At 44.3% G+C, this 24662-nt stretch overlaps 1 protein-coding gene and 1 long non-coding RNA gene across 2 annotated transcripts in view; one reads left to right on the top strand and one right to left on the bottom strand.

The window, feature by feature from the left end:
* Nucleotides 1–24662, top strand: part of LOC105452864 — a 68120-nt gene that overhangs the window by 7655 nt on the left and 35803 nt on the right. The window contains exons 4-8 of the mRNA XM_011694379.1: nt 9172–9232; nt 10270–10351; nt 13897–13982; nt 14569–14722; nt 15755–15939. Of these exons, the coding sequence (XP_011692681.1) occupies nt 9172–9232; nt 10270–10351; nt 13897–13982; nt 14569–14722; nt 15755–15939 (568 nt within the window). The remainder of the gene's footprint in view (nt 1–9171; nt 9233–10269; nt 10352–13896; nt 13983–14568; nt 14723–15754; nt 15940–24662) is intronic.
* LOC105452863 overlaps nt 23231–24662 on the bottom strand; it is a 3426-nt gene continuing 1994 nt past the window's right edge. Inside the window, exons 2-3 of the long non-coding RNA XR_974792.1 lie at nt 23881–24137; nt 23231–23658 (exon numbers count right to left, since the gene is read on the bottom strand). This is a non-coding gene — a long non-coding RNA (uncharacterized LOC105452863). The remainder of the gene's footprint in view (nt 23659–23880; nt 24138–24662) is intronic.

The raw sequence follows: 24662 nt of genomic DNA, 5'->3' as shown, positions 1-24662 counted from the left end.
TGGAAGCATCTTGATCTGTGTGTTAAAAAAAATCTTATTTCTTTCATTTGTTCCGATTATCCAATAATCGTTTTTCACGCACTATCGTCGTCGTCGATCTCTCGCGCGCGGGATCTCTCGCGAGAGCTCGCGATAATTATTTAACTTCGTCACATCGCTCGTTCGTTTGTCCTTCTTTTTTTCTCCCCTGTCACAATGAAAAAGTCTGCGTTAATACATTCCGCATGAGTGTTTTAATCCTATATAAATTTGCATACAACGTCCATAAGTTCCGTTAATATCCTCTCACTCGCGTGTATCGCGTTTTAACGTTTCTATTTCTACTCGTCGCTCTCTATTCGCGCTTCACGAAATAGATTGTCTCTTATTGAGTTTTACGAAACGTTAGGAATATTCATTAGATTATCGGGTATACATATAATAGATTCCCCAGGATAATAGGCTATTGCGTTTTATGCACGCTTTTATATTACGTCCTCAATCGCATTCCTTGCATTGAGATATGATTATTTAGCCTCGTTGGAGATTCTTTATATGAATATCGCATTAGAAAAGCATCTTGCGAAATTATTTCCTAAGTTTCATAAGAATCTCTCTCTCTCTCTCTCTTTATCTCTAATCATATAACATATAATTTATCAATTAAATAAATCACATTCACAAACTGTAAATGTTAGATGATTGAACGGATGCTTCTGCTCGAAAATATAAACTAAAAAGTGATAAAATGTGTCGATTATAATGTCATCTATGTGTCGCGGAATAAATATTGTATATAAATTTTTCTTAGAATTGATTTTTTGACACATTCATAGAGAAAAAATTCAGATTAAGGAAGAAAAAAGGGATTTTCCATTAGAAAAGTTGTATCTATTCAATATCAATGTCATTACTAAACCCAAAAATATTCTATCCTTTAGCGGTACCCTCTCGATGCTAAAAGATTTTCCTCTTATATACGGCTCAAAAAGATATTCTAAAATGTAGAGGGATATTGAATTACTATGAGAATTTATTCTTGATTATAGCGCATGTGCTACTTCTTTATAGATAATATTCTTGATTACAGTGCATGTGCCACTTCTTTATAGATAAATACGCGTTATAGTTGAGGAATATGCTTTATGGAAAATTTTTTTGCTTAGAGGAAATGCTTAAAGGAATTTCCCGCTTATATAAGTAGAACATTTTTTTTTATGTATGTTCATGTTATGTTCATATTTATTATTACGCATAATAATTATTATAAATAATATGTGACAACCTGTACATTATATTTAATCTTAGTTTGTTCAAAAAATGTCAGAAGAGTGACCGACGTATGTCTATAATAATTCATTGTTAGAGGCGCGAAGTTTACTTCTTGCATCATCGGTCAACGTCACGTTGTTCCACCGCCTCTTGAATTTTGTTCAGCTCTTCTCGAATCTGCCGTCCGTTTCGTCACGTATATACGTATCTCTTGTTTTTTTTTATTTACCACTCGCGAAACTTATTCGTTAAAACTGATCCACGAGAAATATCTTTCGAACCGTTCCGACCTATTTATGCGCAAGAGCGCATTACAAAACATTCCGATCTCTTCTCTTTTCCTGCTCTCTTTTCCTGCAAGTACATTTACACGTTACATTTAGACCCGTATTTATTCCCCGTATTTATCAATAAATGCACTCTCATACATTTCTGAGATTCTAACAGTACAGGTAACGTAAATTATATGCTAAATGCGCGCGTTTACCGATATAAAAATGAGTTTACGAATTACCTTAGATTCGGGTGGGTTCGAAAAAATGAAGAGAGGAAGGAGGGAGTTTCTGTCTAGTGAACCGGCCCCACGTGAATTTTTCATGGCGGTCAACATCCGCGCGCGGCCGTACATCCGCCTTCCGTGTGCGTACATGCGTACCGCGAATAATGCGGAATGTGGTGTGTTTTTTTTTTATTTTTTTCCATTCCCTCCCCGAGCGCGCGGGCTAACAATCGCGCTGCCCACGATGCGTGTCAAACCCGTATTGTCGTTGTACATGGGCGTGTTCGCGCGCGCTCCTGAATGTATGTATGTACGCGCCGCGCCGTCACGGAAACGAGGAAGCGCCGCGCCGCGCCGCGCGCCGCGCACCGAACACGCCGGGCCGCGCGGACGTGACGAAGGAGAGTAGGAAACGGGAGAGATGCGTGAAGCCGGTACAGAAGACGGGAGAGGCACACGGGTTTTACGAGCGCGAGGCACGGGATGCAGTCGAGCGAGTGCGGTAGAAACCGGAGCGAGTAGGTATACGGGGTGTCCGGCGAATGCCCGGCGCGAGAGGAGAGATTTCGGATTTCGCGTACCGTTGAATTCGACGGATCGGCCTCCTCCTCGTTTCGCGCGGCAGTTCGGACCGAGTCTCGATCGAGATATATCCTCGCTCGGAGAGGGATCGGAGGGGGATTCGCGACGGAATTTTCGATTAAGTGCAGTTAAGCTACGGGAAAATGTATATAGGAAAATAGATAACATATGACGTTTGGCTCAAGATGTTTTCACTTTGCGGCTCGATTACCGTGAGACGTTCGAACGGCGGGAACGAATGCCGAGCGACGACGATCGAAATGAAATTTTCGTCGAGGAAAATTGGAATCCATATATATACGGTTGCGCGCCGTCTTCTTACCTTTTTTTGCGCGCTCCTCGCCGGGGCATACCCTGTATACGCGCGGCCGATGCGCTCGCGTGCGAGAACGCGATAGGTATGCGGCAGAAATCGAGAATGAGCGGCCCGGGAGCAGATCGGCCGTCCGACGTATAAATTAGGCACGATCGCTTAAATCGTCTCTCGCGCGCACTTTTCTCCCGTGATGCGCGCTAAATTGTTTTCGTCCCAACCTGTTGAATTCTGATGGAATCAGTTGCACAGGGGAAAAAAGAGCAGCCGAATGTACGGCAAAATTCTTTTTTTTTTTTTTTGCACGACCGACAGTCCGTCGCTGATCGGTATCGCATTTGCGGCCCGAAATCCGTATCGAATCTTTCTGTCGAGTGTAGATTCTTCTCGGTGAACTTGTGGATTTTCGTTCGATTAATTAATACGGTCGTCGAAAAGGGAATCTGGAAATTAGAGAAACTAAAAAAGTGAATTAATATCGTCGAATTCTGTAAGAACGGACATATCGTTGTGAGGCACGGCTTGAGAAATTCGTTCTGAATATTCACGAAAATATGCTGACTATGCGCGCGATCTTTAGCCATTTCCGTCATTGCTGTAACTCCTTAAGTGGGTCTTAGACCGGCGCATTCCGCGGCTCGCCAGTAGCCCCGCGCAACACGCAGTGATGTAACGCGTTGAATAAGTGTCATGTAATCGCCAACCATCAGACGTTGCACCTAATCCCGCTTGTTTCCCCCTTTGACAGGACTATCGATGATTACGTATGAGATATTAGGTATACGAAAATTATAGCAGCTAATAATTTTATTGAATAATGTGACAGCAACTTCTCGAAAAGAGGATATGTTATTTTACGCGTATCTCTTAAAGCCCTCACTTTTTCTAATGTATGCGACCGCTGCAGCAACGCTTATCGGGCTGAATCACGTATGCCATTGCAAAATTGGATATACCTACGCATTAGTGCGTGCCAACGCGATTAGGTCGCATACCCGGGGTGTATCGATCCGCCAAATAACGCGCATAGTTTCTTGAGAATTTGGCGGGCTGAGACAGTCGCCGCGCATGCTGAAATCATCGTCTCGGGGATTCGATACATCCCGGAAAACAGTTATCGCGCTCGTAAAAGTAAGCGGACCGTTAGCGATTGTTTCTCTATTACCTTCAATAGTCTTGACTGTCTCGGAATGGTGATGCCTTTCGTTCCGACAATTTACCAGCTGTTTCGCGTAATCCACCGCGGAGAAACTAAACAAATGCCATTTCGCTTAATGGTCTTTTATTTAAATTTTAAATTTGATTGCGCGCGCGCGCGCGCGCTCACCGCGTACCTATATACGTACCTTTACGAAAAAGTTGAACGTTAAAACGGCTATTTTAAAACGTGACCGCGTGTACATAGAAATATTTATCAAGAAAGCAACGAGGAAAAAAGGAGATGACTAATTTCCTTTTTGCGGCTTGCACATGTATGCAAATTCGCAAGGCACACAATTTTCCTCGAAATGTTAGCAAAGCTCTCACCGCTTGATTTATTTGTTGTCTACAATATCTGTTGAAAGCGATTGCAGTAATTAGAGACGCGATATATACATACATATAGTGACCTCGTATTTTAAACGCAGACGTAATTAAAATTTTGTCTGTCCGTTACCTTTAGAATATACATAAATGTGGCATATACCTGTTACATTTTTAATTAAAATTATGCATTTAAAGTGAATTGAAATTTCCTAATTACATTATATGATCGAAATAATAATTTTTGATTGTTGCTTGTGTGGAAAGTTAATTGTGCCAGATATTCGTAAAATAATCTAAATAAAATTTTACGAAAGCCTTTGATGATTTTTACATGTAGGTGTATATACTGTAAGATTTATTACGGATGAGTGAATTTAGTATGCGTCGACAATTATTTGAGTCTCTTCTTCAAAGTACCTCGAATTATCTTATCAGAAATTTACAAGTAGTTTGGTATTGGATTCGGACGTATTGTGTACAGGATCAAAATATTGTCTCATAGATCAAATGCCCAAACCTCGGTGAGCACGCCTCTCCGTTGCTTGATTCCGTGTGTATACGTGTGTATATATATATATGTATGCTATATATACATCAACGTGGCGCACAGCCTATACAGTTAGAAAACTGGTTTTCGCCTCCTCTTGCGTCAAGCCGTACTACTCATATGATCGAAACCATTCCGCGCATTGGTACAGTTGTATCCTCTTGTATTATCTTTACATATACATATGAATAATATCTCGTATCTGCTAATTTCATACAGAGCTTTTAGATATCGTTCCGTGTGATTTATGAAAATTGCCAGACTCGTCGTTTCTCCCCCCCGTCGTATTTCAGAAACGATTATTTCCAGCCGCGATAAGGCGCGATTTCTATAATAATCACTCGCGTGTGCGAGAAAAATTGAACTCTATGTGTCACCCGCGCTCTCTTTATTCATCTTGATAACGTCAAGGTGCGAAATATACGAGATCGAGATACGAAACGTAAAAGTGGAGAAACATACCGGAAACCGGGACTTCCCTTTTCTTATACGAGTATTTTAGGGCGAAGTGCGCTAATTTTCACGCGATTGTTCGACAGGATGGAAAATACGATCGCGCGGTTTTGAGCATGGTATTTTAGCACTGGGATTGACCGGCTTTAATTATTCGCAAGTTAACCGTTGTCCAACTATCGAACTACCGCGGTGCCTTTCGGAGAGCGCGCGCGGTCCGGCTTAGGCACTCGGGTAAAGCCTACTTAACGTAACGTGGTCGATTGCCGTGCTGTGGTGTACACGGTACATATACATATATATATGTATATATACGACATATGTGCGAGCATCTAGTTACCGTTTCCGACGAAGTAGATTTCTCCGGGGCCGTTTGCGGATACTACTCCGGACAACGTTGATATCACGGCAAACGCATAGCTTGACCCGAATTTATCGCGTCACCGACCGAATTTGCGAAACGTAATGCCTCTCTTCATCCCTGTATCTTAGCCCTAATCCCTCTGCCTTGCGCCTTCGACCTCGCATTCGCGCCGCCATTGTGCCACCGCATTTAACGCTAAATGCAATTTGATTCCGAATTCCGTTTGCCGGTATTCATACGAATGTCTTATTCATTGTAAACACGGAATGAGAATGAGGTGGCGATATGTGCTGCGCTAAGCGAGGAATTACCGCTAACGAAGTATTTGCACATTCATACATCCCCGCGCATATATCCCATAATTAACTTAGGTTAATAAATTAATAGTGATATATTATAATTACTGTTATAATTACGTAATGCAATATTAAATTATGGATGATATTTGTGATAATTTTACGTGATTTGTGTTCTATACATTAAGCTATCTCAAGTTGCTTTTTTTGGCTATTAAAACGTTATGAAAACATTTTAACGGTTAAATTATTGATTGCAATATTAGCAAACATTATTGAAAAATTATAGGATTATTATCCAAATGAAATAATACCAATAGCCCAATCTGAGTTATATGAAGTAATACCGATTTACAAGTAATTATTGTTCAAATAATTGCTTAATTATTAATTAGTGTGCCAATACTAATTTGATTTGGCATAATTTAATATTTTTCTCACTCGTCCCGAGATAAATTCGTCAAAGCTTAGCTTTCGTGCATCACGCTTGTACACACGCGACACAGCTCGTCACGGAATGTCAGAAGCGTTTTAACAATAAAACAGAGAGGGTAAAACGGGGGTGTGCTTTCAGACGAAAAACACACTTTCTCCGAATTGCCGTGCCATATCCGCCGAATACGTTTTGGAGCTAGGCCAGAACATTTTGAAAAGGGACCAAAACGGGAGACTGTTGCGAGCGTTTTCTTGCGCGCGTTATAAGCGCCTCCCCCCTCCCCCCCCCCGCCTGTCGTTCGGTAAAGCACAAAAGGCTTTAAGGCAATGAATGTATGCAGGTAGTGACACGGAAAGCTTCACCGAGACTTGGCCTGGAGCGTTTCAAGTGATATGCAATTGCGGCGCACTGCACACTATGTCAGCTGTATACACGTTCGGAAAGACAATGAACGAAGTACGAGGTGCATGGTGCGTGTATGTACAGCGTTACGTATGCGCGCATAACGTGTGTGTACGGGCCGTAAGCAAATAGCAAAAGCTGTCAAAGTGATTGGAAAATGAACGATTTTCACCGAGTGAATTTTGCAGAGAGAGAGGGAGAGAAATCCAATTTTGTTAATTGACTCAATCGAAAAAGAAAATATTAATTATCTGTCGCAGAGAGTAGACGATAATCGCGTCACTCTATAATGATATTTGAGGAATCAATTTATCCGTTTTATCACAACAATTTTATTTTTCGAACGCTCGGGCTCGAAAACCTCGAAAACAAAAAAAAAGAGGAAAAAAAACGCGAAATGGAAGTTGAATTCTCGCCCATGAAAATTCCCGATAGCCGGGAATAGCGTGTCTTGAGGAGGTCTCCTTCAGAAATGAAAACCGCCAGACGTACATTTAATCAGCTTCTTCGTTCGCACCAAAGCGGATTGCGCGAGGAAACCAGGTCGGGGATCACATCAACTGGTAACAAAAAGAACGATCCCGCGAAGGAAGGTCTACACGTATTCGAGAAATTTAAGAATGCCCGCCCGACACTCTATCGATCTTTGGCGTTTGTTCTTTCAATCCTCTCCGCGCGAATTTCGGCGAACGAGGCTCTCTTTCGCAAATTCCTTAAACATTCTGTCCTTTGTATCCTCACCACCTCCTCCTCCTCCTCCCGCCTCCGTCGTGCTAAGTACGTTGAACTGGCGCTCTCTGTCAATTTTTATCGCCCGTGTGCCAGCGTGTAGTGTTCCAAATATAAACTCCTTCGTGAATGCCGTCCGTGCTATCCATTCTCAGTCGCCGGCTGCGGCGGAGAGTTTATTTTCTAGTTTCGTGACACGTGCACGCGCGAATACCCGTCCTCTTTCAGGGCGAAGCTTTCGGGCCAGTCTCCGCCGCCGCCGAAGCTTTTCATTCAGTGCTCCGTACGGTGCCCGATATCAGTTTCCGAATATCGTTAACGAGTTCGGCCAATCGATTGCGCAGCCAGTGTAAACGAATGAATTGGCTATCGATTGCTAATTATGACTTTTCGAAACGCCGATGCGCATTAAAACGGAAATTGTGGTCATTGTGGTCACATTTCTTTGTTCGCTGTCGTGTTAATGAAGAAGTAGAGAAATAACATCGCGGAAACAAATTTTTAACTGGTCTGGATAGAGTTACAAAAACGAAATTTCGCGCTCGGCGTGAAATAATAAGCGGAGTAAATTACGGCTTTTGAAATATTAAATTAGACACGTGAGACAACACTTGCATTAAGAGATAAGCGCGCCGGGTTGTTTTACCATCCATATATATTTTATTCTTTCGTAGGATGTGTGTATTTATGATAGGACTACACGCCCTTATAAATAGAACGTAATTAAAAATAGATCTAAATCAATGTAGTTCAATGTCAATTAAAAAGACCAGCGTAGTAGCTCGCTAAGGAAGGGACAATTCTCAAGTTCGAACGTATATATATATATACAATAAAAGAGTTTTTGCGCCTGGTGTGAAAAGCTGTCCTCGCTTACTCGAATACAAAAGTATGAGCATGTCGAAATTTTTTCGCAAGCTAATCTTTTGCGGTTGCTCGCCGCGCTCGGGTCACGACAGCCGATCGATCGTCGTCGACGAATCGATCGTCGACGATCCACCGCCGAAGCTCGGCGCGAGGCCCTCGAATTACGACGATCAGGCGGAGCCCTCGCCCGGCGGCGGCGTGGCGAGGCATTTTGATCTGTCCGGTATAAAATTCATCGACGACGAGGAAGCCGACGAAGATGCGGCCTGCACTAAGAACGGTTAGCCGTGCACGATCGATCAGATTTTTCTTTTTTTATAGAAAAGTGGGTTGATACGCGGTAGGTCCGTAGTTATTCCCCGCTAAGGGACGATATAAATAACCGGTGGGCAAAAAGTTACGAGGACAATGTGGATGCGCGCGCGCGCATACACCAAGTTTTTCGCCTCGCGCGACGCGCGCGCGGCGAATACATATAGAGACGTCGTTCTCGCTGTATTTCGAAGAAATGAAATGGACGCGCTGGTTCAGGTTGAAACCGCGGAAATAAAAATTTCCGCGCGCGCGCGCGACGCAAGGGTAAGAGAAGGAGTATAAAGGGAAGGCACGCTGCCCCGCGTGCGAGAGAGATATTAAATTAAATGGAAACACGCGGTGGCTTCTCCGCGCGCGGAGTAAATGAGAAACGAAGGGAATTTGTCAGGCTCACGCGGGGGAAAGAGTGAGAGAGAGAGAGAGAGAGACGCGGTGAGACTGCGCTTCACTTATTTCCACTCACCTTCGTTTTACCACCGGAGCCGCCGCTATATATTTGACTATAGCCGCGGCCTCGGTAATGGCCCACTTTGACGCGTGTTAAATGCGCGATAAATTTGCCTAATTAATTCTTCGTGAATTCCCGACAGAAGAGCTGGACGGGCCAAACGCTGGGCGGATACGAGACGCCTGGGTTATCGCCGTCGAGAGGTGAGAGATATAACTTGAACATATATCTATATATATATATATACTCACGAGTAGTGAAGTAAAAGACGGGTGCATCCCTTGAGCGCGACGTTATAGCGTATACGTTGTCTACGTGACACAATGTACACACGCACGCGGACGACGACGACGACGACGAGAGAGATCTAGTGCCCCGCTTCTCTAGTAAATACATTCCTGTCGGGGCGGGAATCGTGTATCGATTAAACGTCACATAAAAGGCGGCGGTGTCCAGCGGGCGAACGTGTTTTTGATCGAACGAGAGAATGCGTCATCTAAATGTCAGCGAGAATCGCTCGAAAGCAGCACGCGTTCCAATCGAGCCGATAATGACAGCTCAGTGATGAGATGTCGTAAAATCATGGGAGGTTGTTTGCTCTCCGCGATATCTTCTTTCTTTTTTTTTTTTTATTATTATTACTCTTTGCTGTTCGATCCGGTAACATCGATCCGGTCGGCGGTTATCCCTCGCGGACGCGATGATACATGAACATTCATCAGCGACGTTAATAATAGCGATGGAATTAATTTTCTCAATTCACGCGTATAACCCACCCATTATTTATTCTATTAGCTTTCTTTCCCTCGGATCATGCAAGATCTATTCTTACATTCAATCCGTTCGCGCGAAGACGCGATTTAAAATCTCGATATATCTCGCGGGAAGGCGCGACCGTTCGATTGTAAGACTCATCTGAGAAAATTGCGTCCATTAAATCGCTTCTGATTACCTTCCTGTGAAAGTACATTTAATGAGAACGGATAATCACTCGTCGCTCGTCGCGAATTAGAGATTTCAACAAAGGATTTCAGCGGCAATTTACAAACGCTAAGGTATCGCGCGCGCGTCTCCGCTTGTGAGAAAGGTTGGAGAAGCGAATGGAAACACACGAGACGCTGCTTTCGTGCGCGATAAGGATTGGCTCCCGTGACTCACTATCCGGTATCTCTCTCGTTCGACTTCCCAAGGATAAGCGGCGACATGCTTTTTCAAGCGGACGTTTCTTCTGTTTCTGCAGGAGCGCGAGGGAGAGGCTGCAGAAATTGACGGCACTCAAGAAGATCCAGCCGCGCGACATCCAGGCCATTTTACATCAGCGGGTACGTAAGAACGAGACACGTAATTAGCCAAATTGCCTGTTAATATCATGTTCGAGCGGATTCGATGGCCCCGCCGAGAGATACGATCTCGCGCGCGCATCTCTCGCCGCGCCTCAAAATGAAAGAAGTCACCCTTTTTTTTTTTTATTATGCACAGGTTGCGCCAGAGCCGGTTTTTAGATCCACCGTCGCGTCCAATTTTTCGGTGGTTCGACGAGTTTTTTTTAAATCGATTGTTACAATGCTCTTGACTTTTCTCTCTCTCTGCAGAGAGAAAGAGAGAAAGAGAGAGAGAGAGAAAGAGAAAAAAAATAAACGCAGAAATATTCGCAGTTTGTTCCGCCTGGCGCTTTAGATCGCCATTCGATTTTCTCTTATTTTTAGAAATCCCGCGCATTAATTATTCGGAGTAACAATATTTAACGGGCTTAAAAATTTCTCGGGCTTAAAATATTTATGCGCGCGCGATGTATATAACAGCTGGCATCAAAATCAATTCGCGCCCGTGACCTTAATCCGCCCGTTGACAGGAGTGCGCGCTTGCAATTCCGAACGCAATCTGACAATCTCGCGCGCGCCGCGCGAGTAACAATCGGAGATGCGCGTTGAGAGACGTCGACGCGTTTCTCGCGTCCGTCTTCCGGCGATTCTTATCGCGCCCGCTCGCTGCGCCGTCGCGGGGCCGAGCCGTCCGACGTCCGTCATCAGGATTCGCGGGTACGTAGAATCCAACTCGCGCGGCGCGGCGCGAATTCCGCGTAGCGAGGAAGCGCGCGGCGCGGCGCTCGTGCAAATGAATCGATCGGCCGCGAGCGAAGCGCGTAGTCGTCACGGAGGCTGCTTATGAAATGTGGAATGCCAAGTAAATGAGCGCGGAGTGAGAGGCGGACGGCGATTATGCGCGGCCTTGTTTACGGGAGTGTGCAGAGCACAAGAGTGCGGCGGCGTTTCTCGTTGCACATCGCGTCGCACGCTCGCTCGCTTGCTCCGCTCGCACACGCCTTCGCGGCCGTCCGAAATCCTCGGCCTCGGTTAGCAGCCTTCGATTACGCAATAACGAGTTTCAGCGGATCGCCGACGCCCCCGCGATTTCAGCCTGGGGAGACGTTCGTTCGCACCGTCATTGTCGCGGGGAAATTACGTGGAAAGAGTAAAATGCGTCGGGAAGAAGAAGAGAAGGAATTCCTCGTCGCCCCGAGCGTATAAACTGTAAGCGCGCGCGCGGGTGCGACGAAGACGACGCGCTCGTCGCGAGAGAGCAAAGCTGTCCGAGGATATCGATACTCGACGCTTTCGCTGAGTTGGTAACCGAGCGACAAATATTGGTGCCATCCGACACTTCACTCGAAAGTATCGCACTTTTGAACGGAGACGGGAACCCGATGTAATCCCGGCGATCGTTCGGACCTCGGTGCTTATACAGACGCGTGAAAATTCCTTTACGCTTGCTGACACACACACACGGATCTTTTTTTTTTCCCCCGTTACGGCATTCTCGTATTTATTATCGTGAATAAACGTGAGATCATGCCTGCAAATAGTCAAAGAAATTGTTAAAGAGATGAATGAAACTAATTCCGCTTCCGCAAGTTTGATTCTTTTTTCTTAGTTGTAAAACAGAGGCGACTGAAACGACCGAAACTGATTTGGGTCTCTCCGAGGGCGATTAATGATGCCATAATTCTGCCCCGAGTTATAATTCACATCCAAATACATTCCCAGTCGAATATGAGTTCGCGAAAATTGGTTTTACTCACTCTCGCATTCAGATCCGCGCTTCGATCGAAAACTATTAAGTGAAAGTTTAACTTTATGGGAACGGGGCTCGTAGAAATATAACTTTCCGTGTAATTAATAAAAATTTCTCTCTCTCTCTCTCTCTCTCTCTCTCTCTCGAGGAAGTAAACTCGAATTAACGATCGTTTGGCTTGTCTGAGAAAAGTATTCGCGTATTGTTTGTTATTAACCGCATTCCGACCGAGATATTTTAAGGCCGTGCATGCGGGACCGTTTTGCGCGATCGCGATACGGCATGCGGGTTTAAAATCTCGCGTAAGCAGGCATGCACGCATCGGGTTCTCGGCGCGTATCGCGCGAAACACATCTCGGAACGGAAACCGCACCGTGGATGTCGTAACGCTAACCATTAACGAGTTTTCTCGATATTACGGCTCGCGTATCACTACCGAGTGGCGCGATTAGCCCACTTATTGCTATCGGCACACACAACGTGGCTTTTTCTCTCTCACTTTTTTTTATATCAGTGCGTAATTCGGATAAGTGGAAGGGCTGAGGGACCTCCCGGTTAATTCGTCGACGATGGCGGTGCCATTTAGGAGATTGTCTGGCCATTTCGTCGTGTCAATTTTTCCGCGACATTGGTGTCGGAATGGTATTAAAGAGACACTGAACAAGACGCTTAAAACGTTTCAGGTTGATGAGATTTTTCTCTAACCTACTAATATCGGACGTCTACACGTAATCTATGTCTAGACACCGCATATACACGGCACTTTGAATTTATAATCCATCCTTGAAACTTTTTACTGCTGCAAACGGACGTATCGAAATTTCATTGACATAAGAATATGACTAACAATATTTACTTGACTGAAGGAAAAAGTAAATTCTAGGAATTTATTGGCATATTTTTTCTAAATTGTTTTACTTTCAATATTTTCGATATTTTCAGTAAAGCAAAACGTGTTTAGTGTATTACTGTATATTTAAAGAAAAGAATATTTTGAGAAGAATTATTATTATTTTTTTCGTGATAATATTAACCGTTATACACGCGTTATATAATGTTTGTCACTTAATAACAAGCATTAACCAGTTTTGGATTTTACTGAATGTGTTGTATGTCGATGAAATTATAATTATTTTACAATAATAATAATTTGAACTAGACCGTATATAACACTATAACCGTGTATAACACTAATAAATTCGAGAGCGCTTTCTACTATAATTATTTTGTTACATTTTATATTTGCGATAAATTAATTCATTAGGGAATTGAGTCGGAATTATTTTTATTGCATTTTACTTGTGATAAATTAGTTTATTAGAAAATTAAGTTCTTCAAAAATTAATGTAAAGCACGGCACAGGCGAGTTGCGGATTTACACGTCATGCGTCGGAGATAGAGATAAACACGGGGAATTGTATTTTGTCCAGAAATGCGGAAGCACGTGCGACAAAAATAAAGTAAAACTGTGCGATCAGCCATTTTTCATAAAGCTAAATTGAATACTATGCCGTACACCATCGCGTGATTACGATAACTCTTCATTCGATCAAATTTTCAATCATCGCAACCAAATAAAAAAAAAATTACAATGACGGTAGAATTTATTGTTTGTCACGGATGTAGACCTTTTTGCGAAATTTGCATGCAGCATGTGGTATGGCATTACTGAAATAAAGGCTGCGATTCTAACGGTTGTTAACTTTTAAATTAATTTCAATTTCGAGTTTAAACAAAAGTGAAAAAAAATTCAGTGAGAATATTATTACGGATCATTTTTTGTTACTTGTTCCAGATAAACGATGCGGTAGCGTCCACGAGCGAAGACTCCACTTCGAAAGACGTATCGAATGGCCAAATTACGGTTACTTTGGCGGACAAGTAAGTCAACTCTCTCTTTTTGTCTCTCTATATATCATTACTAAAATTATTTTATAGAAGAACAAGTTTGTTGTTTCTGCGAAGCGTGTTAAAAGTAAAACTCGGTGGGAGTTTCTCTCGTCACTTCTTGTAAAATTTTCGCTCTTACATTTACGGTTAATGACAGTAATTCTCGGGGTCCAGGTGCCTCCAGGATCGATTAAAAACAATTTGTGCCGTAGACGGCGGCAGGACGATGTCGCTCCGCGGTCGCAATACTTGTAAATTAATTTCCGAAGGCTTAATATCCCCCGGGACGTTCCTGTCAAAGCATAATAAACCAAACGTCTGTGTTGTAAGCGGGAAAATATACGCCGGTGCGGAGCATCGCTGCAGACCGGATGTGACAAATTGCGATTGTCGTGATTGATATCCTTTCACAATGCCGGCGCGTTCGCGCGGCCCATTTTTGTTTTGCATGTACAATAGGGAAAGTCGGAGAGCATTTTCTATTTTATATGGTTATTACTTATACAATCGGGCGGCCGATTGATTAATTTGATTGTCACAGCTTAATTAATCCGGTCCTCTGTCTTAATTGTTTCAGGGAATTGGGGACGAATGCCTTCTCCACCAAGCTCAGCAACGGTACGATTCCCAAGGGATTAGGAAAAGAGGCGGACATCCGAGTGGAAAACACCTCGCAGGAGCGGAAGGACGCTTTGGAAAAGCAACACAGCTGCGAAGAGGCGAATCTCTTGGTAACGTAAACTTACAATTTACTTTGGAAGTGTAGAAATACAAGGGGAAAATAGTATTTTGTGGATAATTTACTTTTTAAAAGGCTATATATAGTACACGTATAAACAAAGTTTCGCTTTGATTAGTGGCGAAAATGATTAAAGAAATGAATTAAAGAGACGTAAATTTAAATATAAAGCAGCATTCGCGTATAACGTTAAATTATTAACCATAATACAATTAAATTTTCACACTGGATTTTAAAAACGTAAATAAACGGGAGGGGGGAGGAGAGTATACATAATAATTACATTATATAATGATCTACACAAATGTAAGTAATTATCACAATTGTATACACGCACATTTTTCTCTCATATTTTTTTCCAACACTACGTTATGCACTAATCGCTCGTCGCTTGCATAAGCAACATCCGTCGGATTTCTTAAGTAATTATTAAACAGTTTCCGGAATAGTAAATCGCCATCGGTAGTTTATCACGCTTAATTGCCAACATTAAGCATGTTAATGGGAGTCTTCACGAGGCTCGTGGGCTACTGCTATTTATTGTTCTCTGTGGAACGTTTCTCTGAATTAATCGCCGAGCAACAATCACAGTACTTTTTTCTCCACAAATATTTTCCCATACGCCTATGCCTAAATGAGAATTATTCCCGGGTCTGTTTGTTGAACAATTTGAATGACGTTTTAATCACATTGACATATTAATTACCGGTGTTCCATCAATTGCGGATACACGTTTCACACATGATTAATCGGACATTATCAGATCGCGTATTGCTGTTTTCGAATTAAGTTTCCGCGCGCAAATGCCGCAAAATCTTTATCAGTTGCAAAGACGTCAAAAGTTAACGTCCTGGTAAAAGTAAACGTCCGAGTAAGAGCTTAAGGAGTTCAATCCCGCCGCAATCCGCTGATCGAGGAGCTATACCCGTATAGATGTAGGATAAAGTGCGGTAAACTGTGCGGATGTCCCTCGTGTGTCAACTCGACGAAGACGTAAAACGCGCGCCTCTCGTTTGCCCGACAGCAACCGGTGCAGAGCGGAAGAATCGGGGAACGGCGCTCGAGCAGCCCTTTCCAAAATGGTCGGACGGAAGTGCTGATTGGCGAACCGGAGGGCGGCCCGAGGTCGCCGCGGGGTTCGACGTCTTCGGCGGTGAACGACGGCAATTTCCTGAATCCACCGGACGAGCGAGACGAACCAATTTGCAGGTAAGTACATTGGACTGTAAGCAGCGCGATCGGGAGGGAGAGCAAGGGGGCGAACTTTTATGCCCCCTCCTGGACCTCCCCCGTGTCCCCCAGGTTGTCAGATCGGCTCCTCGCCGTTGTAGCCGCCCGTCATCCTTTACGTCCCATCGGGTCATCCCAGCCGAGTATAACGTTTGTATGCGGCGTTAGCCGGCGCTTAACCCTCCACTAAACGATGGTCATCCCGTTCCGCTTTTATAGCCCGATATAAAAGTTTTTATCGGTCGCTCTCTGTCTCTCTCTCTCTCTCTCTCTCTCTCTCTCTCTCTGGACCGCTCGTTAATTATTATCGTTTACTTATTCGACCGCGTAATTGGCCGCCAATTCAACAGGACGATCGAGACGAGGTATGATTTATCGTGGGCGAGTCGTTACTTTTTAACAATTTAATATCTCGCATAATAGCACTTCTAATCGGAATTTATGATTTTTACTTTCATTTCTGTTCTAAGGCGCGTCTCTCTCTTTCTCTCTCTCTCTCTTTCTCTTCACGAGAGACGATTGTCTTACAAAGAGAGCGGCTCGACGGATTACCCATACATTGAATATACTCGCGGATCCCCGCGTTCTCTGCTTTACCGCGGATAGCGAAGCATAAATTCAGACGATGCCCGCTGGATGTCGCCATCAACGTACTTACAAGCGATCTTTTTATAAAACTCCCAGAGGGATGACTGATCCGCGCGCACACATTTCGACTTCTTAGCAAACCCGATATAAAAGATCCGAGCTCGCGGTACGCCGCTAACGCTCACGTTACATCTATGTACACCCACGTACACATTTCTGTGAGCGATTGCGCAATAAACGTTTGCGGAAAAGTATATAGAAGCAAGACGCAGTCTCATTTAAGAAATAATAAAAAAGAGCCAGGACAGGAGTCGTCTATGTATGGTATGTATGTATACGTGCGGATACAGCAGAAAATTCAGAGCTCATTTTTTTATGTGTATCCCTTAATTAAAGACCTTTAAAACCGGCGTCCAGGAGTCTCAGAAAGAGTTACGAGTTAAAGGAACGTGCGGAAAAAAAAGAATGCACCGTGACACACATTCTGCGATCTTTTTCATTTTGCAGTGTAATATTCCTCGACGTTGCATCTAATGCAGCCCGCTCTTGTCAGTTGTCGCATTAGCATAGCGACAATGTTAAACATATCGTTATACGTGAAATACTGAAATATATACACACGACAAAATGTCACGTTACTTGTACGATTGAATTTTTTAAACTCCAGCTCGTAGCTATATATAGAAAATTTTCCGAAACCTCCGATTTCAGCTATGGCATAACAAATTCGGTATTCATTCCGGAATAAAATTAGTGTCCTACATTCCTATATTAGGAAAGGATTTTTGAGGTGGAATTCATTTTGCACGTCGCACACGCACACACCACGCCCTCGCGTAATAACTTTCAATTCCGGAGTATTGCGGAGGAGTACGTTTAACTCGACGTAAAAATGCGAGCGATTACAATCCGATCTGGCGATCCGATCGAGTACGATCGGAACGAGTGGGTTAATCTGAAATGCGCCCTGGAAGATCCCGCGATCAGAGTGGAATCGATTCCGCGGAGAGAGTCGCATCTCCGGTCGGTCGGTAGATCAAATATGCCTCTCTCTCTCTCTCTGCCCCCCGACTCTCTTCCTCTCTCCCGCAGATGGTGATGGTCCACTGGAATCTGCGGCGTGACTCGAGCACCGCTTCGAAGTGCAGGCTCACTCGACGCGGAGTCACTTCGCCGGTATTTCACGCTCGCGACACACCCACCTGAACCGGTGTGAGTGCAGCCTAAACAATGCGTTTTCCAGCTCCTCGGTATGCAGCTCCTCGACAGAGAGCTCGCCCTCTCTCTGATCCCTCTTTCTCTCTTCTTTTCTTCCTTCGCTGAATTTCGCGCTCTTCCTCTTCCCCTCTTCTCCTCTCTCTCTCTCTCTCTCTTTCTCTCTCTTTGCACTCAGCCTCTCTCACTTTCTCTTCTCCTCTCTCCCTTCTCTCCTCTCTCCATCGCGCGTTTTAACGTGACACGAAAGGGATACACGGCATAAGGACTCGCGCGGGCAGGAGAGGGACTTCTTCAAGTGCGACGGCTCGGCACGAGTAGCCTGGTACTCTTAGGTCCTCGTACTTGTATATGAGCTCCTCTAATCTTGCATCGAACGAAGAAATTTCACGTTCTAGCGTTATACCATCACGAGTTTTATTTTTCAGTTTCACGATTAATCCTTCTTGTACGAGAACATAGCGTATCATCTCGCGGTCGATGCTTCAGGAATTGTTTTGCTAACGGCGATAAGAGTTCGTCTTCGCATTCGTCTTCTTGTTCAATCTTCTTGTTTTTCTTCTTCTTCTTCTTCGTCTTCTTCTTTCACTTCTTCTTCCTCTTCGCTTCACTTCTTGCGGATGCGGGCTCCCTTGAAACGCAATCTTTTGCAAATTCCGCCGCGCGACCGGCGTTCCCGTTGTTTCGCGCGCGCTAGCTCTCTCGCAACCGCCCGCATTGTCCCGCTTTTAATTCCCTAACTTAATAAACTGAATCGCGCCGACCGTCTCCCGTCGCCGAGGTTTGTCCTCGAGGCTCAACTCGGTTAATACGTCGCGACGCAGTGCACGTTGTATGTATAGCGGGGCGACGCAGCGGGCGGTTGGGTAGACAATAATTAACGTCACGGATTATTAACGGTGTGAGGAAAGTTTAACGGCGTTTCACTAACGAGACGCGCGCCGCGGCGACGGACCTGTTTTCCGAAAACGAGCGAAACACCGTCGATTTATTCATGAGCTTGCAACCCCCAGGTGCATCATACCCGCTCTCTGCAGGTGCGAATGAATGCCCGGCCCTGTTGACACGGGGTACTTTTAAACGAGATGCCCGGTCCCCGGGGGTGAATGGTTCGAAAATGAAACGCGTGAAACGCGTCCACCGGTCTCGTAACGCTGACCCGCGTTGATCCTTTGAGAATCGAGTCCGCCGTCGCTACTCTTCTTTGGAACGTGGAGATCGCGATCATCGGCACCTCCCGCGTTCCCTCCCCCTCCTTTTTCCCCCTCACCCGAGTGCCCCAGTTTTCCCGCATCAAAGCATAGACGCATCTCATGCGCGACACGTCCTAAAAGCCCGTAGTTATTGCGGCTAACGCATTTTTTGGCACGCGTACGGAATTCCATTTGCGGAAGCCGGTTTTTTGCATTAGTATACAATTGCAACGACCCAAATTGCAATCTCTCCCCCCTCCCCCTTCCGCGCTTTTTCCGCCGAGGCCTTTTTTTCGACCGATGCGATCGATATCCATTCCCCCGGAAATGTTTTGTGACATTTCCGACACGACCTTACCGCTTGTTTGACGCCGTTAGAATGCTTAATGACGACGAAAAAAGAATGAAGAAATGGAAATGTGAAGAATTTTACGGCGCTCTCTATTAAATCTTCATGAAGAGCGAAGATCAAATTAATCAGAGCGACGTTTGTAACTTTAAAAGGTTTTAATGGAGTAACATTAAATTTATCGAGCAAATATAACCTTTTTAGCGATAAATATACGCTCAGCCTCACGCTTCATAATTTCACGTCCGTTATCCAAGTCACCGATATCGATTCGCTCCTTCGTAATCGATATCGTCCGTGCTCGGCAGCTATACGTTTATGTTTATGCGCGTCCGGTCGGAACGGTGACATTTTTTCACGTCGTGACAAGCATTTGCATTGAACAGCTCACAACCAACGGTTGCCTTAAAAGAACGAATGTATCGCGATCTGATATAAAGTCACCTTCGTCGATAGCATAGCATTAAATCAGAATGTCATACATTAATTATAGAAACTAAACAGTTTTATTGATATCGTTGCAAGTGGATAGAAAATATTCTGAAAATTGCGTCTTGAGGATATTTTATTTCAATTAATTCGATTTTTGGCAAAAATTTCATATAGAATGATATTTCAGTAGTAACGCGTTCACAGCATCGCGTAATCTCTGATTAATTCGCGAAATGTCGATCACGTGAAGCTTTGAAAATAATCCATCAGCTTCAAATCCACGATTCTCGCGTTAATTTAAAAAAAAAGGCATGATCCGCTGGTAGCATTACATAAATCCGATCGAGGATCCGCGCGCGAAAATCTTCGCGAACGGGGCGCGTCCGCGGGTGTTTTTCCGCGTGGCAAGAAAAGGATGACAATTTGTGCGCGTACGTGCGAGACGCGCGGCTCCGATTTGCACGGCGACGTGTAGGGCCGGAGAAAGAGGCGAGCAAATTCGAAGCGCATTCCCGTGATTGAACGTGTTCCTGCTGCCGGCGACGCGACTGCCCTGTGTAGCCGTGCGCGCGGCTACAGTCCATCTCGTTACGGCGCGGCGCGCGCGTATACCTCCTCTATACAACACGGTAGTATTGCGGCCCCGCTGTGTGTGACACAGCCACGGAATACCGATTGCTCACTCTCCCATGGCGTTTCCTGTTCCGACCACGTATATGCCGCTTTCAAAATAAAAATAAAAAAAAAAGAGAGAGGAGAGATACATACGTGCGCGCGCGCGGAAGGAGGAAGAGGATAGCGATGCCGCGGATGGACGAGCCGAGTCGCGCGGGAAGGCGGAACGCCGAGAGGATCGACCGAGGGGTGGGGCGGGTATAGGGGGAGGAGGATATAGGTGGTGCAATGTGGATGACGAGGATCGGCGACGTTGTGTATACGTACCGACGACACGCCTGCCTGCCCATTGTTCACGTCTAACGCATTATGCGCATCATTCATGGCCTTTTACGCCGAGCCTCGCGTCAAGTTCATGCTAATTCTCCCGTGGGCTAATCTGGAGTCAGACGGATTCCGCATGAAGAAAGATTTTGAAAGACTGAGCTCTCGACTTCGGTACAGAAGACAGTCACAAAATCCTGCCTGAAAGATATTGTATTGAAGTAGATATTTCAAGAGATTTATTTTGGAGTAGCATATATCACAATATAGCTTTTCGGTTATATGCGAGTGACATTTCTTCTTAATTTGAGGATGTAAATACTGCAATTTATAACCAAATTTATTGTTCATTTGACTAACTTTAATTGGATTTTTACCTTAACGGAACCTCAATTTTATATTTAATTCCTAAAATATTTAATCAAATATCGAACAATATCGCGATATTCCCTTTAATTAAATACTCGAAGTAAGAAAATTATATGATAAAGAAAATTCAATATTTTTTCGAATATTTGGAGAGTTTCTTCGAATTAAATTTTCTAAGAAATAATATTCGCTTATTTCATGATGTTACTTTTATTTGAATAAAATAAATGTTTCCTTCTTTTCTTTTTCAACGACTAATTTGACAGGAGAATTCTCCCAATGAAATTTCTCACAATAATTGTACACATGTATCATTTACGGTCTTTTACACATCACGACATACTTACGTGCAGCCACATGTACGCATTTTTGAACATTGCACCTTTTTGCTACTTTTTCTCCGCGCCTCCGGGAAGGCAATAACTCGCGTGCGCGAGTTCCTCCGACTACAAGCCGCTCTTCTGGAAGAGAGATCCGCCGCACAATTTATGGCGATTTAGGTCGGTTACGTTATGCGGATAACTTGGAGATATGCGTTTCTTTAAATATCGCAAACTTAAAGGCGAGCTCGTACAGGCGAGGCGCGCGCGCGCGCGCGCGTAATAGAGTAGGTAGTGCTGCAGTGTAAACGTTAAGACAATAATGCCGCAATCTACAATCTTTCTTTAATTATATACGAACACGCGTTGCAATGCTGGCGCGACGCGCTCGTCAGTCTCTCCCTGACCTACTATCGATACACAATGACACAGAGATGATAAGAAAAAAAAAGTATGCACTATGTTATTTCATGTTTACAGAAGGCGACCGACGATTTAAATGCATATAATACGGGCGGCTCTGCATTATGAACGGCCGGGTGTAAAAGATTAATCCATTTTCAATCGCGTTTGCGATCGTACGAATCTCCCGCGAGCAATTTAATACAATTCCAACGTCGTTAAATAACGAGCTGCATATACACAAAATTAAATTAGATTGAACGTTTAAATAGCTCGCGAAGGAAAAGTAAAACGCCGATAAGTTCTTTCTATTATTCTTGCCTCTCTCGCCTTTTATATACGCTCGCTCCCGCCCGCGCCGTCACCGCCGCTCGAGAATGATTTCCACGGGAACGTAACAGATGTACACGAGACATTTGATAGTTCTCGTGCTCGCACCTACCCTCGGGCGTAAGATCATATACCCGCCGCGACGCGGGGCCCTCGGTTAATTCGTAAAAACATCGTGCGCCGGCGATTGAATAATATTGTTGCATGGAAATTGCCCCTCGTTAGTTTTCCGCGGGAAAGGATCCCGCGCGGCATTAAAGAAAAGGAAAAAAAATGCGTTCTAGTACCCGTCCCGATGGAAAGTGTGGAAAGAAAGCGCCGGGTTTAACCGTTTCGAATCCACTTTCCTGTCGCGGCGGCGCGGTGCGGCGGACCATTTAAACGCACTCGGGATACCGCACGTTGTATATGTACAACGTCGCTCCATCGAAATATGCAGATGAAATAGAGGCACGCTGCTATCGCGTTATGTCGACTCGTGTGTGTGTGTGTGTGTGTGTATGTCGTTACGACATATTACGTTGCCCGCACGGCGGCGATTGCAGTTTTTGCGGTTATATAATTAATTAACGGATGAGAAGAAATTGGACTGACGCGAGAGAATAGCCGATGAGGGTACGCTGAACGCGCGAGCGAAGACATATTGTTTCGAAAGAGACGCGTTCGAAGTGTGTTATCTTATCGGGTGTAAAGATTACTTAACTGTTAACATACAGAGATGCAGTTATCTTTGAGGGTTCTGTAAGATCACGAAGAAACCTCGAACGCAATTTCGCTCATGTGTGTGTGTGTGTGTGGGTACACGGAAAGAACAATTTTGCTGAATCCAGATCTGAAAATAATTTTTGTTCAATAATCAAAATAATTTTGTGCGACAGTCAAAGTGATTGCTAAAATATCAAAATGTTTTACAGCGATTATTCTTATCAGCTTCCAACAAATTATTTTGATGATTCAACAAAAAATTATTTTCAGATCTGTTTTAACAAATTTTTAGATCTTTCAATAAAATCGTTCTTTCCGTGTATTATTCTTTCTTTAAACACACCGCTTTGTTTCGTAATCTCCGAACCGTTCGGGAGCTTGTACACGGTGCATTTCACCGACCGCATTGTAATGGGACAAGTTACATATGTATACGCAGGGCGGGCGTTTTATTTACTTTTAATAACGACGGCAAATTGCGGGATAACTTTATCGGTATACTCATTTACAATGTAATTCACGGAGCGAATAATGCGAAACGTGGAGTTTATTCGGCACGACAATAGCCGCAGTCCCGTCTAAATTATGCACACACTTTCGAGCGCAAAACAGCTGTAAACAGTTCGGTAAACAGCCCCGTGTACAGTCGCCTGTTGCAACACCATCGACGTCTCGAGTGTAAACGCCGCGAGTGCACGTGGATCGTCGTCGCCGTCGTCAAGTTCCCCGTCGTAAATCTCGGGAGCGTTACACGCGAGACGCTATTCCATCATTTTACTGTCTCATATACGAGCGACGTGATTTCATTCTCGAGACGTACTGATTTTATACGTTCCCCCTTCAAGTCCTCCACGTCCTGAAATTAAAATCAGAAAGAACGAGTAGCGAATAGACGAGCGCGCGTTCCGACGTTGACATACCGCGCGAAATTTAATAAAACTAGCGTTTACGCGTTTCAGCTTTTAGAGAGTAGCGAACGTAAAACTATACTGGATATGAGTGCGCGAGAAAAGAAAAGAGTATATTATTACATCGGAAAACATTAATTTTATCTCGAATGCGCGGCGGCATCATATACCTATATACGTGTGTGTGCAGCCTCCAAGGCGGCGAGGGGCGATGATTCCCAACGCCTCGTGAGTAAATGGCGAAATCATCCTCGCTGGATAATCGCATCCGAAATATCCCGCTCGAAATATAGACCTCTGCGAAGAACATGACCTACATCTGTGAAGATCGTATCGGATCCAATCATATTCGTAACTTATCGCCTCGGCGACCTATTTACGCTTTATCGCCCTTCGCCTCCGAATGGTGGAAAAGCAGCCGATGATTCTGGAAATAGCAGAGCCGGACAATGGCGGCTTACGGCGGAGACAAGCCACGGAGACACCCTCGCAGCTCTCTCTCTCTCTCTCTCTCTTTCTCGTATATACGTTCGATCGGCAATCGAACTTCTCTTCACCAAGAAGTTAGACTCACTCCGCGCGACGCGGCGTGCAGGCGCATTCGAATCGTAGCGACGACGTCGCGGAGTTTCCACTCTCCGATTGTGCGTCGCGATGTAACGGACGGGGGACGAAGTAGTTTCGCTCGGAGAGCTCGAGAGTTTAAGGGCTGTTTATCAGATAAACCGAAAATACGACGGGGAAAACTTTAAATGGATGGATACGACGCGGTATAGGTAGTCCTCTCTCTCTCTCTCTCTTTGGGAAATAAAATTGTTTTCAGGAGGATTGAATTCTCCGCAAACATTTTTTTTTTCTTTCTTCCTCCCTGTCTATCCTTCGTATAACAATAAACGCGACCGCGTGAAATTATCGTTCGTATATATATATATATATATATGTATATATATAT

Source organism: Wasmannia auropunctata, unplaced genomic scaffold (genome assembly GCF_000956235.1).
Source record: "Wasmannia auropunctata unplaced genomic scaffold, wasmannia.A_1.0 LD336026.1, whole genome shotgun sequence".
NCBI classification, from domain to species: domain Eukaryota; kingdom Metazoa; phylum Arthropoda; class Insecta; order Hymenoptera; family Formicidae; genus Wasmannia; species Wasmannia auropunctata.
The sequence above is the reverse complement of the archived record's forward strand: the minus strand, read 5'-3'. Positions and strand labels throughout refer to the sequence as shown.